General features: G+C 44.9%; 1 protein-coding gene across 2 annotated transcripts in view; it reads left to right on the top strand.

Moving 5' to 3' along the window:
* Stard3nl (STARD3 N-terminal like) overlaps positions 1–16,432 on the top strand; it is a 38,768-nt gene extending 22,336 nt beyond the window's left edge. For both annotated transcript variants that reach the window (XM_038334055.1, XM_038334056.1), the window contains 6 exons: positions 911–988; positions 3,028–3,081; positions 3,189–3,306; positions 6,432–6,527; positions 14,987–15,060; positions 15,968–16,432. In XM_038334055.1, the coding sequence (XP_038189983.1) occupies positions 911–988; positions 3,028–3,081; positions 3,189–3,306; positions 6,432–6,527; positions 14,987–15,045 (405 nt within the window). In that variant the 3' untranslated portion in view covers positions 15,046–15,060; positions 15,968–16,432. The remainder of the gene's footprint in view (positions 1–910; positions 989–3,027; positions 3,082–3,188; positions 3,307–6,431; positions 6,528–14,986; positions 15,061–15,967) is intronic.
* Positions 16,433–17,792: the final 1,360 nt, after the last annotated feature.

Raw genomic sequence — 17,792 nt, 5'->3', positions numbered from 1 at the left:
ATAATAAAATGGACACCAAGAGGCGAGGTCCCTTGAAATATGCTGTAAATGCTGTGCTATTTCTCCTTTGAGCACTGACCCAGTTTCTCTTCCCTGGATCACCTGCCCCCTCAGTGTTCTCTGTCTCTCTAAGAAGTTGATGGTGCAAGAAGAGACAAGGTAAATGAGAGACAAGAAAAGCCAGCAGCAGGAGCCTCCCCACACTTATCCTCCCCCTAGCAGAAGTAGAATACCCTGACCGGCCTTGGTCCCTGGGAGGAACAACTAGTCCCTCTCTCTTTTTTTCTGTCTTCCTATTTATATTGTGTAGTGAGGAGCTGCAGGCTGCGTTCCTGCCCGGCTCCTGGCCGCCTGACTAGCTTAGCCCCAGAAATAACAACACACAAACTGCATTCATTTAAACACTGCCTGGCCCATTAGCTCCAGCCTCTTACTCACATCTTGATTAACCCATATCTAATAGTCTGTGTAGCACCATAAAGTGGTGCCTTACCCGGAAGATTCTAGCGTACGTCCATCTTGGGCCGGAGCTTCATCGCGTCTGTCTCCCTGAGGAGAGGCATGACATCTGCCCCAGAGAGGCAAGGCATAGCGGTCTGACTAACTTAGGAGAGGAGTGGCATCTGACTGAGCCATTTACCTCACTTCCTTCTTCCTGTTCTGTCTATTCCACCCACCTAAGGGCAGGCCTATTAAATGGGCCAAGGCAGTTTCTTTATTAATGAATGAAATCAACACAAACAGAAGACTCTCCCACATCGATATTGATAATAAGGACTTGATTTGAAACCTTGGCTAGAAGGATCTATGGCCGCAGTTCCACACTTCCACTTGATGTCTCTCTGGGCTGTCCACAGCTGAGTCAGAAAACGGCAGTAAATTGTAACTCTTCTTACCATTTCCCCCTCAGCTTCTGGCAGTGTTTCGATTTAAAGTGCTGATACTTGGATATGCCGTGTGCAGACTGCGCCATTGGTGGGCAATAGCGGTGAGTGTGTGGCATGGTGGGTCATCTCCAGGCCTGGTGGCCTGGCTGCAGACTATTGAGAGGAGACAGGATTTTAGGGAGCTCTAATTTTTACCGTTTTTTTTTTTCTAAATCCCCTTCTTCCCTCATGTTAGTAGTTTTAATTTGCCAGGCCTTGCTGCAGTGAAGACATTTGGTTCTGTTACTGGCATGGTCTGTAGAGAAGAGTCTAAGGGCCAAGGAAGACACACTGGCCAGGCTTCTCCTCCTCCCTCTCGGCTTTCAGATAAGAGTGGAGGGCAGCGCTTCCAACTGAGATGTGAAGAGAATGCCTTGCTTTTGATGATACCCCCCCCCCCCGCCCTCAATCCCCAACCTATGGTCTGTATTAGTTACTTTTATCACTGAATTAATTAATTCAGTGTAAGTAATTGCTATACCGGTGTAAGCAACTTGAGAAGGGAAGAGTTCCTTTTGCTCACAGTTTGAGGTGGGAAGGCATACATGGAGTGTGAACCTGCTGATCACATGGCATCCATGGTCAGGAAGCAGAGAGATGGATGCCGGTACTCAGCTGACCCCAGGCCATGGAACACTGTTGCCACCATTCAGGGTGGGTCTTCCCCCTTCCTTTAAACCCCTCTGGAAACACCATCACAGACATGCTCAGAGGTTTGTCTGCTAAGTGATTGTAAACCCCAAGATGTTCTCAGACATGTCAACCGCTGTCAAAGAGGAGAAAGCCATTGTCATTCACTTCCTTTTGTTCCTCCGGCTTCTCCAGACCAGCAGACCCCTTCCGCAGTCTCTTCCCTTGCATCTAGCACAGAGACAGGGCACATTTCATTCTCAGTTAATACAAAGAAGCTGCATGTTAGAATCAGTTGCCTGTCTGCATCATTTTTGCCGTGTCTATGGTGGCCTGAGTGATGCTCATCCCTTTCCACAAACCTAGTGAGGCAGGTGGAGGACAGGTACAGAGCTGTGAGCTCCTTAAACTAGAGGGCACTCAGGAGCAAGGTGCAATCCGCCAGCAGCATCTTCACTGGGCTGGTGTGCCTGGAAGCAATACTGCCCAGGAGATAGTCGGCCAGGACGGCTCTGCCTCTGCCGCCTTCCACACCACAGGGAGCAGGGCAGACTCGCTGTCACATGGAATCTCATTTCCAGGATGTAGCTGACCTTTGTTTCAGCAGGTCTGAGCCCTGTCTCTTCTGCTAACATCGTGGTGGTTTTGATCTTTATACCTTTCCATTTTGCCAGAGCATTCTGCATTTGGGACTTTCAGTTACAGAGTCTCCATGTAGAGTCAGGTTTGCCAGACTGCCCATCTTGGCATTTCTTATGAAAGAGATTCACATGGACTTGTGCAGGGCATCACAATAAAGCACCTGCTTTCATTTTCAGATAGATTTCCGCTTAGATTCAAATGGTACTGTGTTTCATCTCAGATAGTCTAAATAAGGAATGGTCAAATCCTATTTTTGCTTCTGATTATTTGATTTATTTGTAGGAAGGGGAAATCAGCTAAGACACCTAAGCAATCAGTTATCAGTCTTTAAAGTCAATTATTGTCTGCAATTGAAGTGTTTCTCGCAGTGAATTATTTTGGCGTGTGTGTATCTGCTTAGTTCTTATAGACAAAGACTCACTGTGTCCTGGCCTCCATCCTGTCGGGTCGCTCTCCTTAGGCTTCTCCCTGCTGAGGTCTCAGTTGGAACAGTGCTCATGGCGGGTTGCTCTGGGAGTCACAACTCTCTATGCATGTCACCTATCCTTTCTGACATGTACCAGAGTTGTACCTCGTACTGACAAGAAGTTTCCTAGCACATTAGTTGGGAAGTAAACATCTACCCCGATTGTGTGCCACAGGAAATCCACTTTCTCCAGAAGGGGTGTTTGGGAGAGCACAGATAATTCGGGAAGTAGCTGGGCTTAGCACAGTTACAGTTAGTCTCACTGAGACACTGCCTGCCCCTGGCTCAGCTTTCTTATTGAGGGAGGAACCCTCACGGTGTGAAGTGCCCTGTTTGAGCAGTGTTATGTTGTGTGTCTTGCAGTTGACGACAGCAGTGACCAGTGCCTTTTTATTAGCAAAAGTGATCCTCTCAAAGGTATGTGTGGCTCTCCTTCCCTGTACTGTTACCCTCTGCCATGATGAAGCCCTCCTTGCTGTGTGAGCTGATGGTGACCACTTTCCCTCAACACTCCTGTTCTCCAGCTTTTCTCTCAAGGGGCGTTTGGCTATGTGCTGCCCATCATTTCATTCATCCTCGCCTGGATTGAGACCTGGTTCCTGGATTTCAAAGTGCTGCCTCAAGAGGCCGAAGAAGAAAACAGTAAGTTTTTTACCTTTCAGCCTCCCAGGCTTGCACACACCACACAGTAGGGAACTGTTATGACTTCTTACCATGAGGGATGCTTCGGGGACCAGACTGAGGCAGTTAGGCACATGTTCTTAGAGGCTGTGTCAGAACTGAGGGGAACTGGGTGGATAGGTGAGCACATAGTGTCGGAGTGACTCCTCTTTCTGGCTGCTGACCAGGCTTCCCCTAGAAGGTATGGCCCTGGTCCAACAGACAATCTTAAAATAACAAAAATAGTCCCTGCTTCCTTCATACTCCCTGGGTGACTTTATCTTCACTCACTATAAGGGCCCCTGTAGGTCGCTAAGCTTTTATACAGAACAGAACTGTCTCTTTCAGGGGCAAAAAATGGTGAACCAATTTTAAGTGAGTGGGAGCAGCAGTTTTAACGAAGCCAGTGGCTCTGTAAAGTGCTTTATTGCAGTGTATACAGTAGGCTTAGGATGGGCTGCGGATAGAAGAGACAGTTAGGTGCACGGTGCCATATCCCAGTGTATACAGCAGGCTTAGGATGGGCTGCGGATAGAACAGACAGTTAGGTGCACAGTGCCATATCCCAGTGTATACAGCAGGCTTAGGATGGGCTGCGGATAGAGCAGACAGTTAAGTGCACAGTGCCATATCCCAGTGTATACAGCAGGCTTAGGATGGGCTGCGGATAGAACAGACAGTTAGGTGCACAGTGCCATATCCCAGTGTGTGCAGCAGGCTTAGGATGGGCTGCGGATAGAAGAGACAGTTAGGTGCACAGTGCCATATCCCAGTGTATACAGCAGGCTTAGGATGGGCTGCAGATAGAAGAGACAGTTAGGTGCCTGCACTGGGACCATGGTGGTTCATTTAGAGTTCAGAGCAGACTCCAGCGATAGCAGTGCCCTGCTCTGGCAGCCTCCTGCCATCCTCCTTTGAGTGACTGAGTGACATCTGGCACCATATTCTCCTAAAATCTAACCAAGTTATTACATAACCACATGGTATCTAGTGTACTATCATGTTAGGAGGAAGGGCAAATGGTCCATTGAGAGCTGTGTGGCTGGTTCCTGGCCTGGGTTCTTCTCTGTTGAAACCGTTAGTGGAGGGAGACACAGTGCTGTCTGCCCCTCTGGGAGAGAGTTTAGCTAGGCATGCTGTTTCAGATATATCCCTGTTGGGCCCTTTCCCAGAATCTGGCTCAGTTTTCCCTAACAGGAAAAAAAATTTGTGTTTTATAGAAAATTAAACATAATTATAGCTCCAAAAGCAACAGGATCAAGAATCACTTTACATGAAGTTTGATTTGAAAAACTCTCTTCACAGAGAGAGGCTAACTGAATTCTAATTCAAGAGTGAATTCACAGAGTATACTAAGAAGTGTAACAAGATTCTTCTGCCGTTCTGTGGTCATTGTCCTAGCAGGGATGGGGAATATCAAGTTAGCATAGGGAGGCCACTTTTATTATCTATAAACACCAAACTGAACATTGTTGAAAGTGTGTCAAGTGCTCACATGACTGAAGTTGAATGGTTTTGTGATTAAAGTTGTTTCACAGTATCTAGGAAAGCTGGACACAAAAGCTGGAGAGATGGCTCAGTGAATGAAGGGCCAGCTGACCCACATGGCAGATGGCAGGAAACGAATCTCAGAAATGGTCTTCTGATTGGACATTGTGGCACAGGCTCACCCCACACAGACACACATACACAAATAAGAAAACATGAACAAAATTAAAAGAAGTGAAGCAAAGTCACCCAGTATCAGAAATAACCATATTATCCTCACATATAGATTCTAGTCTATAATGTAGACTCAGGCTCACCCCCCCACACACACACACACGCACGCACACACGCACGCACGCACGTATATCTGTAGGTACAGTATACCACATAGAAAGATGAGCAGGAATATTTGGTGCTGAGAAAGGACAATGCAGGTCGTAAGGGACACATGACTCATGAAAGAGGATATAAAGATATTGTCTCTCTTGTTTTTAACTTTTTTTCTTCTTTTTGGGTGGTCAGTAAATGCATTAAAATATTACGATATGGAAAGTGGCTGTCCTAACTGTACACCAGTTCATAGAGAGATATAGAGCTCAGTACTGGGCGAGTGTTGGTTGAGTGGCTACACTCATCTAACTGCGTGATGTTTTTATTTGTGAGTTTACTACAGTAAAGTGATTTTTACATTAAAAAATGAAAACACATTCCATGAAGTTCAAAGCAGCATTTTCCGTCACTGTAGTGGCACAGAGGACACATACCTGGCACCTGCTGTGGTGCTTGCTACCACAGTTGCTAACACTGACACTGATTTGAGCAAGAAAGCTTCAAGGATGGATGGTCTCCCTCCTCATCTGAGGCTCTGCCACTCCACTCTTCACATGAGAAAAAATAAATAAAGTAGACAGCAGGGCCAGAGCGATAGCTCCGCTGGTAAGAGTGCGTCCTTCCTTATAGAGGACCTGAGTCTGGTTCCCAGCACCCAAGTAGGGTGATTCACAACTGACTGAAACTCCTGCTCCTAGGGACCAGATGCCCTCTTCTGGGCCTATGAATATGTTCACCCACATGACCATACTCCAACGTGGATGCAGACACACAAGCATCCTGGAGCACATGCATGCATACACTCAATATAATTAAAAAATATTGAAAAACTAAAATAAATAAATAGCAATTTATTGTCTGCAGCACTCTCTGCATGTTGGTGGTAAAAGGCCATGTAGGTATCACAGTTGACATCTGCCGTTTCTCTAACCAAGTCTAGATGGTAGGCCATTCGTCCATGCCGACTAGGTTTGATTTTACTTTGTGAAATTAGTGTTAAAATTGGTGTTGGTGTTTGTAGTGAAATAAGAATATTCGAGGGATTGAAGCTCTGAATACTGAACCCAGGAGTAATTGGAAATGATTATTAAAGCTTTTTTCTCTTTTTCTTTAATCTTCACAGAGTAGATGTGAAATCTTTATTTGATGGTTGAAAGATTTTCAAAGTACCTTGTTTTGCTAATAGCTTATTTGATGTATTGAAATACCACTTTTATAACAGTTAATCTTGCCAGGAAGATACCAAGAAGGCGATGTGGCTCTTAACACCTGCATTTCTTCTCTACCAGGACTCCTGCTCGTTCAGGATGCGTCGGAGAGGGCTGTTCTCATCCCTGCAGGACTTTCTGATGGTCAGTTTTACTCCCCTCCTGAGTCTGAAGCAGGTAAAGAAAGCAGTCCCTTGCCATGTGTGTTTGGTTTGTCTTGAAGCCTCTCTATTTTTCCCTCTTCTGCCTCCTGCTCTATTTCCCAGTCAGTTCAGCAGATACTGAGCATGTACTGGTATAAAACTAAGTAGGGAGAGTCTCCCAGGAGACCGCTGGTGAGACAGATCTAAAGAGAGGAGTGCTGGGATGGCATGGACTCTGGAACTTCTGATGTCTGTCGCAGAAAAGAAGGAATAAGGGAGCAGACTTGCTTCTGTCCTCATTTCTCCATCCCTAAACCAGCCTTCCTCTAGGGTTGCTCATGGCTGAGAGAGGCAGCTCCATCTAAGTGCTCCGATCAGGAAGTGTCTCAGGACTGCCTCCCTCTCTCATGTCTGTTACCCAGCATTCATAGGCTTTGGTTGGCCTATGTTATCTGCATCATCTGCTTCAAGTCACGCCATTTCTTCCGGCTCCAAACAGATAGCATTTCTGGGTTTACGGTCTGTCTCTTCCTCTCTTGTGTAGCTACTGGGTATGCTTCTCAATAACCAGCTGCCCGAGTGCTCTTGAAAATAGCAATATTACTATAGTAGCAGCAACAGGCCCTGACCAAAAATGCACAAAGGTCTAGAATAAATATTTTCCAAAGAAGGTGTGCAGAAAGCCAGTTCTGTGTAGAAGCATGCCCACACCCATAATCTTTGGGAAAAATGCAAACAAAGCCATGCTAAGGTACCAGCATGCCCTGTTAATGTAAGTGGTTTTTTTTTTTTTTTTTTTTTTTTTTTTTTTTTTTTTTTTTTAATGCCCTACATTTGCTGAGGACATGGAACAGGTCAAACCTGTATGCCCAACAGTTGAGAGGACAAAATGGTACCTGTAGAAAACAGCATAGTGTTTCCCAAAAAATTCACCTTAGAGTTTATTATGATATCACTCAGCAGTTGCTTCTCTGGCTGTCTGAGCAAGAGACAGGAAAGCGAACTCTTGAGACACAGTGATCTTAGCAGCATTTTGCTCAGTAGCTATCCGCAGGCGAGCATGGAACATGTCACATCCACGCTGAGACATACTATAGCCTTAAAAAGGAGTTAAATTCTGACCCAGGCCCCAGCATCTGTGAGCCTTGAGCAGACTATGTGGAATAAGATAAGCCAGATGCAGAAAGCTAACACTAGCATGATTGTGGTTATCTGAGGTCAGAGCCCAAGAGTCAGTAAAACAATGGTTGCCCAGGATGGAGGAAGTTGTGCTGATGAATTGTGCTGATGATTACACAGTAATGTGACCCTTATGCCACTGCATGGGACACTTCAAAATGGTTAAAATTGTTATAGTGGGTGAGGTAAAAATGCCTACAGTATTTGATTTTTGACATTTATTTTGATACAATATAAAAAGTGTTTTAAGTTGCCAGGACTTTACAGGAAAGTACCCAGTACCGGGCCTCTCCTCACATTTGCTCATTCACATCTTAGAACCATTCTGTGAGGTGAACCATTGTGCCAGCGTAGAGAAGAACTGAGTCAGGCACGAATGGACGCATGCCAGCCTCACAGTGAGTGGTGCTGGGCACAGTGCTGGTTCCGGCATGAGAGCCCATGCTCTTGTCTGCGTGCTTACGGCTTCGTATGTCTGTGGAAGTGCCAGAGTGGCTGGGTCAGCTCCCTGACCAAAGTCACCTCTGTTGGCCTCTCTCACTCCCTGCCCACCTCTCGCCGGCCTTCTCCTCTTCCTAACGTTCCAGAAAGCTATCATGCATCTTGCTGCTTCTGTTCTGAACATGCTAGCTCTAGCTGAAGCTCTGAGAATCTCCATTCAGCCCTCCCTCCCTGCCCACCCTCCTGCTCTCCTGGAGAGGGTACCTTTAGCTCCCGTTCTACAGTACTCCACCCTGCGCCTCCTGGACCGTCTCTAGCAGCCAACTGTCTGTCTCTGCCCCAGGATGGAGCTTGAATTAGAGGCTACATCGTAGTCCTAGCGTTAGACAGAGGGAACACTTTAAACTCTACTAACAGGTAGAAAGAGCTGTGTAAAGAACGAAAGGTGCAGCCCAGGATCTTAGGGTTACTTAGATTGTGTATGATTGATGTAGAAATGGAAATGGAAAAAGTGTAGGCTCCATGAAGTACAGGTGTATGTTAGTATCAGGTTAGAGCCAAAGAAAGTATAGAATTCAAAGTGAAGCTTTCTACTACTTAATAATGAGTATTGGATTTAGTTATTTTATATCATAGGACTTGTTTGAAAAATAAAATTTATGATCCATTTCAAATGTAACTATTTTAGCTTAGTTTCCTCAGGCTAATATGGTTTTTCAATATTTTGTTTTCTTAAAGAGGTGCTCAGATCAGCAGGCCAATAATACTATGAATCTGTCTTTAGCAAGTTTTCCAGATAGATGCAGGGCTTCTGTCTGTGATGTCTGCCACCACCTAGTGGTCCTTTGGGGAATTACCACTGGATTATGATGACAGTGAGCCTAGAAATAATTCTGTGGTGTTCCTTCAGGTGGCTGTTTATGTACACAAGATGTACATTCGTAGTGGTGAGCGGAGGTGGACGCTCAGAGGGCTCGCTTTCTTGTGTTACATTTATATTACATAAATGTTCAATGTGGATAGCAGTATTATTTCAGAAAGTGATGTGCCGGAGCTGTTGTCTAGCGCAGGCTCTGGCGGTGCTGAGAGTGAACAGCAGGCTCGCCCACAGAGACGGGGTGTCAGAGACGGGGCGGCCTTGCTTGCTTGTTTCCCAGCACCCAGACTACTACCTGACACTTGATAGGTTTCTATTAGTGGAGGAGTGGATTAAAGTAGAGGAAATTGAAGGGAGCATAATAAAAATGTTTTCTCCTTTTGTTATGAAGGAACAGCTTGAAATTTAGATTGGGCATTAAGAAATCAGCATGTCTTAGCAGATGCGTTGCTAGAACTGTCACTGTGGTTTGCTCACAAGCTCACTTGTTGGGCTAACAGCAGACTGCTTGCTTGTATGTTCCGTGCTCAAGGGCCGAAGGCACAGTCCCCAGGTGGCTGTGGTGCTGGGCGTGGTCAGAGAGCAGCAGTGAACAAAGTCGGATGCTTAGGTCAGGGCAGGTCTTTACCCCATGGAAAGTCTGGTTTGAAGTGCAGACGAGTTTGGAGCTGAAGGTATGTAGCCAGAAGTGTACTTGTACTTGTTTGTACTGCGTGGGAAAACTATAGATTTGATCCTAGTGCGGTGGACAGTCGGGTGGGTGGATAAATACCTCAAATTGTGTAATATTCTGTGCAAGTCGAGATAAAAGCATTAAAATACCATGAGTATTCATGTACGTGCTTGAGAATGAGCCTTGCCTTATTCTTGTCACCCAGATATGACTATTAGAATCCTTTATCCCTCAGAGGGACTCTAAATTAGGCGGTCACCCCTATTATAGGGAATTATTCAATGCAGTTAAAACTCAGTCACAGGGTAATTAATTAATAGATGTTTTAAGTTCAATGGGTGTGTGTGTGTAACTTTTCATACTATAAATAGATTAATCTTTTGTTAATGTGTAATTAAATGAAATTCTTTCTCACCAAGCTTTCCAGATAGACACAGGACCTCTGTTTGTGGTGTCTGCCACCACCTAGTGGTCCCTTGGGGGATTACCACAAGGTTATGGCTCGTGGTAATTTTAGGCCATTTTTTTACACCAATAAACTTTCTAGGCCTGGTTGCCCTCAGCCTCCCTTGCCCCCCGACTGTACGTCTTGCCCTAAGGTGGCTGTTGTTCTTCCTGCCTTGATACTTTGTCTCCTGGACATTGGCTAGCAATGGTCATGCTGGTTGGTTACTGCATTCAGCTGCCTTTTCAATGTAAAGTCTTAGGAAATGGTAGTATTCCAGCAAGCATCTTTCTTGTTCCTTTTGCCATGTGACGCTACACCATTTATTAGCCAGTGACACCTCAAGTTTTTCAGTTTGAGCCGTGTAAGTAATCAAATTGTGAGCAGCCCCATATATGTTCGGAAATTTGAAATTTATTATTTTTCTTGAATGGATTTTTAAAAGATATAGTGAGCTATATGGTAAATATCGCTAGAATGTTTATGTGCTGCTCTTTGAATTCCTTCATTTCTTATGCTCTTCAAGCAGTGGATATTGGCTTAATTCTCTCTGAATCTTTGTGATACTGTTTGCCCATTTTTGGTTTTGGTAGTCTAACGAGATAGAAGACAGCCCATGTCTTTATCTTACATGTCCCTCATGATCCTGACATGTTTTCCCCAGTTCCACATTATGTATATGTCTTTTCACTTTATATGTTTTTTCATATTTTCAATTAAATTATTTGATAATCCTGTACATTTATATAAGATAATCTGATCACATTCAACTTGCTCACCCCACCCCCCAGTCTCCTGCCTTTTTCCTTGGTTCTGTGATCTACTGGTTTTAACCAGAGTCCTTGTGAGCACAGGTGTGAAGCTGTCCGCAGGAGCATGGGGAACTCACCAGTGGCCACACTACTCAAGACAATGGCCACCCTTCCCCAGGAGTCACCAACACTCAGTAGCTCCCCAGGGAGGAGTAGGGCCTGCTTCGCCCTCCCCTTTATGATTGGCTGTTGATCTCCCAGTCTTGTGCAGGCAGCTGTAGCTGCTGTGAGTTCATTATCCAGTATCTACATCATATCCATCAAACAGTGGTTCACAGCCTCTGCGCTGTCCTGGGTCTTGTAGTCATTCTGCCCTTTCTCCGTGATGCTCCCTGAGCCATGGAGGTGATGTGGATGTCCGTGGAGGTGATGTGGGATGTCGTCTGTGGAGGTGAGTTGGATGTCCATGGAGGTGATGTGGGATGTCCGTGGAGTGATGTGGGATGTCCTTGGAAGTGATGTGGATGTCGTCTGTAGAGGTAACGTGGATGTCCATGGAGGTGATGTGGATGTCCGTGGAGGTGATGTAGGATGTCCATGGAGGTGATGTGGGATGTCCATGGAGGTGATGTGGATGTCCGTGGAGGCGACGTGGATGTCGTCTGTGGAGGTGACGTGGATGTCCATGGAGGTGATGTGGATGTCCATGGAGGTGATGTGGATGTCTGTGGAAGTGATGTGGATGTTGTCTGTGGAGGTGACGTGGATGTCCGTGGAGGTGACATGGATGTCCTTGTTAAGACCCATCACTCAGCGCTCACTTCTCAGCATCCTGAGCAGCCATGAGATTCTCCATTTACCTCTGTTGATGGCGGAAGCTTTTCTGACCAAGGCTGAAGCCTTTCTCTGGGCCAGCAGGCTTCAGGCCTACTGCCACGTAGTGCCTGGCCTGTGCTGTTTTTGAGTATATTATGCTTTAACGTCAGTTCAGCCTGGTTTACGGGTTTGCTCTCTTAGGATGGTGTATTTGTAGACACATCGAAGGTTTCTTTATCCTCACTCTGGGTCATAAAAGAGTTTACTGTGGTTTCTGCCTAGAAGTTTCAGTTAAGATGTAGGTTTTTTTGTTTGGTTGGTTTTGCATTTTTTAGAGTTATAGTATATTTTAATTATTTTTCATTTGCAGATGAAATAAAAGACTGCATGCACATTCTTTTAATATTGGCGATTTATCTTTTAATCTTTTAATGATTTTATCTTTTAATCATTTATCTTTTAATCATTTAATAAAACAGTCACTCCCACTAAACCCACTTGCCATTTGTTAAAAGTCATTTGCTGCCATGTGCTAAGTCATTTATTTCTTTGACTCCTTTTGGATTGGGCTTAACACGTTCTCTTTCTACTTTTTCAAAAGAGTCACTTATTTTTGCTTGGCTGACTCCAGACCTTTCTTGTGGTCTGATATGGGCATTCAAGACTGTATCTTCTTCTGGGCCTTGCTTGCTGGTGTCCCATCATTCTGCCCTGCTGTATGTCCTGTGGTCCTTGTTTACCAGCAGGTTGGTGATGAGGCCTCCATGTAGATCCTTATTCACACTTCTTCAGCCTATTAGATTATGAATTGATGGCTCTCAAAAAAAAAAAAAAGGAAAATTTGGCCAATATATTCCTGATCCCACCATCCCCAGTGCACATATTGGTGTTACCTGGCCAGTGTCTATCTCTACTCAGCATCCTGTGTTCTTTCTCTGCAGTACAGATCAGCTACTGTCTGTCAGTCCCTACTGTGGCCAAATGCCCCTGCTCCCTGCGCCTGTTTCCTGAATCTCTTCCCATAGATGCTCCCGGCTCTGCAGCTTCCCCATTCCAGGACTTGCTTTTGCAGTCTCTTCATTGTTAATATTTACTTTTCTTGACAGTCTCTGGCTGCTTTTTCTCATGCTTTTCTTTTCTTTCTTAAGTTGATACTGTGTATTCTGTGAATGTATTTATTACTGCTGGTTTGATGTTTCCCTGGTTATATACAGTATTTGGAGACACACAGAGGGCTTAGTTTGACTTGTCTATTTTTTTCAGAAGGATCACATTGTGCTGTTGTGTTTTCTTTTTAAAAATAACACTTCCTATAATTTCTGTTGTGTCTTGTTGCCTATATAGTGTAGCAGTTCTGAATTTGGATTTTTTTTTCTCTGTCAAAAGGACGCTGATGCTCACTTAGTAAGTTCACCATGAAATTGCACTCTATATGGACTTATGCTACTTCTCTTTTATATGTTTGTTTTTCTTTTTTGAAAAACTTGACTTTTAAACTTTACGAAATTTTAAGAAAATATTTACTTATTCTTTGAAGACTTCCTGTATGTCTAAGATGTATCTGCACTCCCTCGTTCTAGGTCCCTGGAAGCACCTCCAGTGCATCTGCTTTGTAACTTGGCGTTCTCTTTTGTCTTTAACCCATGAGTCCAGTCAGTGCTGTCCATATGTGCAGGGCGTTGGGATGCGAGGGTATTCCATCAGGGCATGGACAGCCTACCAGTGGTCAGCCCTCTAAAGAGTGACTCTCCTGCGCCAGCAGCCATCAGCTGCCAGCACTGCTCCTCTAGGGCAGGCCCATAGGTGTCCCTCCGCCCTCCACACTAGCACTTTTCACTTGTGTGATCTCGTGCAGGTCACAGCAGTGCTGGGAGTTCATGTGTGTGAAATGTCATGCTAGTGGGCAGAATTTCACACCACCGCTCCCCATCCTCTGGCTCTTACATTCTTGGTTTCCTTTTGAAGTCTCTGCACTCTGCATGCTTAGTGGTGTCAGACACTAGACAGAAGTCAGGCTCAAGCTCCTGGTGGGCCTCTCTCACACTTACTGCAGCCCACGAGGCTCCGCCTCCCTACCTAAACCTTACTTTTTTCATTCCTTCTTAGAATCCCTCCGTGATTATCAGAACACCTCATACTTCCATAAAATCGCAAAGGCCCTGTCCATCAAACTACAAGCAATGTCAGCATTCACAGCTCATGGTGTTCTCTTCTAGCAGTGTGTGTAATTTCACACCACTCTGCCTCTCTATCCTACAGTAAAAGCAAGATTCTGTTTGTGGAGCTATGAGTTAAAAACTAGTTACTATCACTTTACTGTGAACATTCTGAAATATTAAAAAACTGTAAGTGTTATATGATTATTTGCTATTTTGTCTCATCTGTATATATACATTTGGCTTTTAGTTGTATCCAAGCTTAGAATGTGCAAATATGCTTATGAATTTGCTTTTGCAATAATTTTCTTGTTAAAAATTACATATAAATTAGTTTTAAATGAGTGCAAGTTATTTCACTGAAATATAACTCAGACAGGTAGCTCTGATTTCTAATCTTTAGAGAAAAAGTCTTGAGGATAAATAGTATTTTTATTTAGTATAGCTCCAAAGGAAGGGATTTCAGAACTAGACTGCTTGCTTAATTGTTGAAAAACCTAAGGCTAAAAACCATCTGTCAGAAGAGCTGCTCAGTAGTCCATGGACACGTGACTGCCTGGCCGTACTTTTTAAACGTTAGGAGCCATCATTGTGCCCAGTTTAACCTGTGCAGTGTTTTTTTAAAAAACATCTAGATTAAATATTTACACGTAAGAATGCATACACAGTGGGGCTAGAGAGACGCCTCACTGGCTGCCATTCTAGAGGACCTGGATTCAATTCCCAGCACCCACAGAAGCTCAAAACCGTCTGTAACTCCAGTTCTCAGAGATCAAATACCTTGTTCAGGCATGTGTATGCTGCACAGACACATATGCAGACAAAACCCCTGTACATATAAAATAAAGTTTAAAGGATACATGCTAGTCTTAACCAAGAGGGAGTTGAAGACTAACCACCGATAATAATTCTTGGTGTGTTAGTTTCTTTGACTAGTACGTAAGTGAATCTATTTCACCAAGCTACCGGTATAGGTGGTGTTTGAAGTTTCCTTACAGAACCTAAGGTCAAACTTTAAAATGGCAATTTATTAATCTCAGTCTCTTGAGGATTAAGTCTGTATCTTTTACATGGAATTTTATGGCTTTATGTCTACATTATAGTGAAGAAATTCGTAATGTTAATATGAGACCCTTTTCTTTCCCACCTCCTAGGATCTGAAGAGGAAGCTGAGGAAAAACAAGACAGCGAGAAACCGCTTTTAGAACTATGAGTTCTGCTCTGTGAAGTAAGCGTTCATAAGTGAAATTGTTCCCGCAAAGTGTTTAAGTGTGGTTATTTCCTTTGGATGGACTTGAAGGAAGTGTCTGAGTGTGCAGCCACGCAGGGCCAGGCTTGTTCTGCTTGTGCGTGTGTAACAGCTGCACTTTCCTCAGGCGGAGGCCTTCACACTCTGTGCTGTGCCCGCATAGTTTGAGAGATCCCCAGAGACCCACGTTTCTAAGAAAATGAGCATTGACTTAGCCAGCATGTCAGCGCCGGGTGCTGGCTTGATGCAGACAACCACTTAATAGTGTCTTCAGGTCCGCTGGCCTGTGAGGTATGGGATTGCTGGTACCGCCATGTCACACTAGGATGGAGAGCATGAGTGAGGAGCTCGTTTGCGGTGGCACAGCATGAAGTGGGGACCTGAACTCGAGTCCACCTACTTGTACCCTGGAGACTTGTGCAGTCTCCTACAGGGCTGCATCTCAAGGGTGTTAGTGCTTCTGATAGGAAAGCTGTGAGCTCCTGCCTGGACATTGGTGAGTGTCTTCAACATCCTGCCCGCAAGGACAGTAAGCAGCACTTCTGGCCGTAGCCACCAGAGAAGAAGCAGACTGTGGTTCGCGAAGCAAGGGCAGCAGATAGGTTGCTGGCTCAGGCCGTACAGCAGCAGACGAGCCCTGTGTCCCTGTCGGTGTCAGCACTCAGCACAGCACAGCACAGCACAGCACAGCACAGCACAGCACAGCACAGCAGCTGGACACACAGGCAGTAATCAGCCTTTGTGAAACCTTTACATTAAAGCCCTGTGTCGCCATGTCGTTGTCCTTTATGTGTCTGTCACCCTCAGTGCAGACGTAGGAAACTGGTGGGCAGCATAGCACTTGGGTCCCATTACTGCTCAATATTTGTCTCCTTTCTCTCCCAAGTGTGAAGAACCCTCACTGCAAGCAGTCCGAGGGCAGCAGGTGGAGATGGGGTTCCCTTGACAGTGCAATGCGGATCTGCTCACTGCTGTTGTGCTGAGCTAATGGATTTATTTATGGCGATACCTCACGGACAGGTGCTCCACCTCCACTCACATCATCCCTGCCTGTGACCGCTGGGTCGTACTGTGCGCCTGCTCTCTTCTGTGAGTCTCGGTCTGACCCGATATGAATAACTCAGTCTTGTGCTGCATCCGAATCAAAAGACTGCTTAATATATCGAAATAACGATTTTGAAGTAAGTGAGATACTTTTTATTTCAATTCACAGGATGTATTTTCTTGTTTCATGTCTCAGATTTCTTTTGTATTTCTTTTTTAATTCCTTACATTTCACTTGTGTTTTTAAACTCATGCACATGTGCTCTTTATACAGTTTTAAAATAATAAATCCAACATACAAAATTGACTGTTTTGTTTTGTCTATAGTATATATTTGGCCAGGAGTGGTAGGGTTACGAGAGGAAGAAGGTGAGGCCATTGTCCCGTGTTCTGTATGATCCTACTGGAATATCTTGTTCTGAGCTAGGGGTCTGATAGTCGACATGCACAGCTACCTGCAAAGGGCCTGGATGCCTTTGCTGTCACTTTTCCTGGATGTTTACTTAGCTTGGATTAATGTGAATTAATTTACATTATCAGCTGTTTTTCCAATTTTACTTTCAACTTCCCAGAGGAGCAGACCACGAGTCTCCATCACTGGCTGTATCTACCTAGGAAAGTTAACTACATGCCCCAGTGATGCTGAAGCTTGGGTGGAAACAGATTGGATCCGCACTGTTTGGAGAGCATGCCCACCTCAGCAGTGCCACGAGGAGTCTGGCAGAGAGTCTGGGGTGCAAGCAAGAATGGCACTCAGGAGTAGGGATAGTAGAAGGAACTCTCTGGGTCTGTTCTTAGGACAGGACCTCAGGAACTTGATGGAACAAACTCGATGACAATTTCTTGTGTCAGGAGTGAAGTAGTATATGCTTCTAGCCATAAGCCAGTGTGGAGAACATCCCTAGAGTACTGACAGGAGCCAGTAAATGTGGGCCATCCTCTCCTGGGAACAATGCAGCCATGTGAAGAAGCTGACTGATGAGACACCAGTGGGCAGTATATGTGTGAGACTGTAAATCAGAGACTAAGAGATCAGACACTGAGGTCCTGGAGAGGGCATCTCAGCTGCAGTCATGATTCCTCTGCAGCTTGCGTGTCCACTCTGCATTCATCCCGTTTGTTCTCTAACCTCTCATTACTGCATACTGATATCCTACAGTTGCTCTTGATATTATCTTCTGATATCACACACAGGTAGGTTCATGGGTCTGCACACACACACTTGGAGAAGATAACTGTTTCAGTAGCACTGAGTTGACTTCCATTTCTTCGTTCATAAAGCACATTACTGTGGCCCACATCTTCATCACCAGAATCAGAATGCACATCTTGCACCTTCTACATTCTGACTAAAATAGACTAAAGCATCAGTATCTGCAAATGAGGTGCCTCAGACCCCCAGCAGGAAGCTAAGCTGGTGTCAGAGCCGCAGAGAACTGTCTGTGTTCCTCAGCACATTCCAGGGATGATCAGAGACCTATTGTATGGTCCTGGGCATCAGATTCCAACCAAAGCGAATGAGCACTGAGTATACACCCCAGGAGTCTTGCTGCCCTTAGTGTAACTCTTCAGTTTGACAGCCAGCCATCTCCCACACAGCAGCGAGACTAGTTTTGTTTTGTTTTGTTTTTTCCATTAGCCATGGCCTTTTGAAACCAAGCAGAACT

The sequence above is a fragment of the Arvicola amphibius genome, chromosome 6 (genome assembly GCF_903992535.2).
Source record: "Arvicola amphibius chromosome 6, mArvAmp1.2, whole genome shotgun sequence".
Lineage (NCBI taxonomy): Eukaryota > Metazoa > Chordata > Mammalia > Rodentia > Cricetidae > Arvicola > Arvicola amphibius.
Note: the sequence above shows the minus strand (reverse complement) of the source record. Positions and strands in the feature narration are given on the sequence as shown.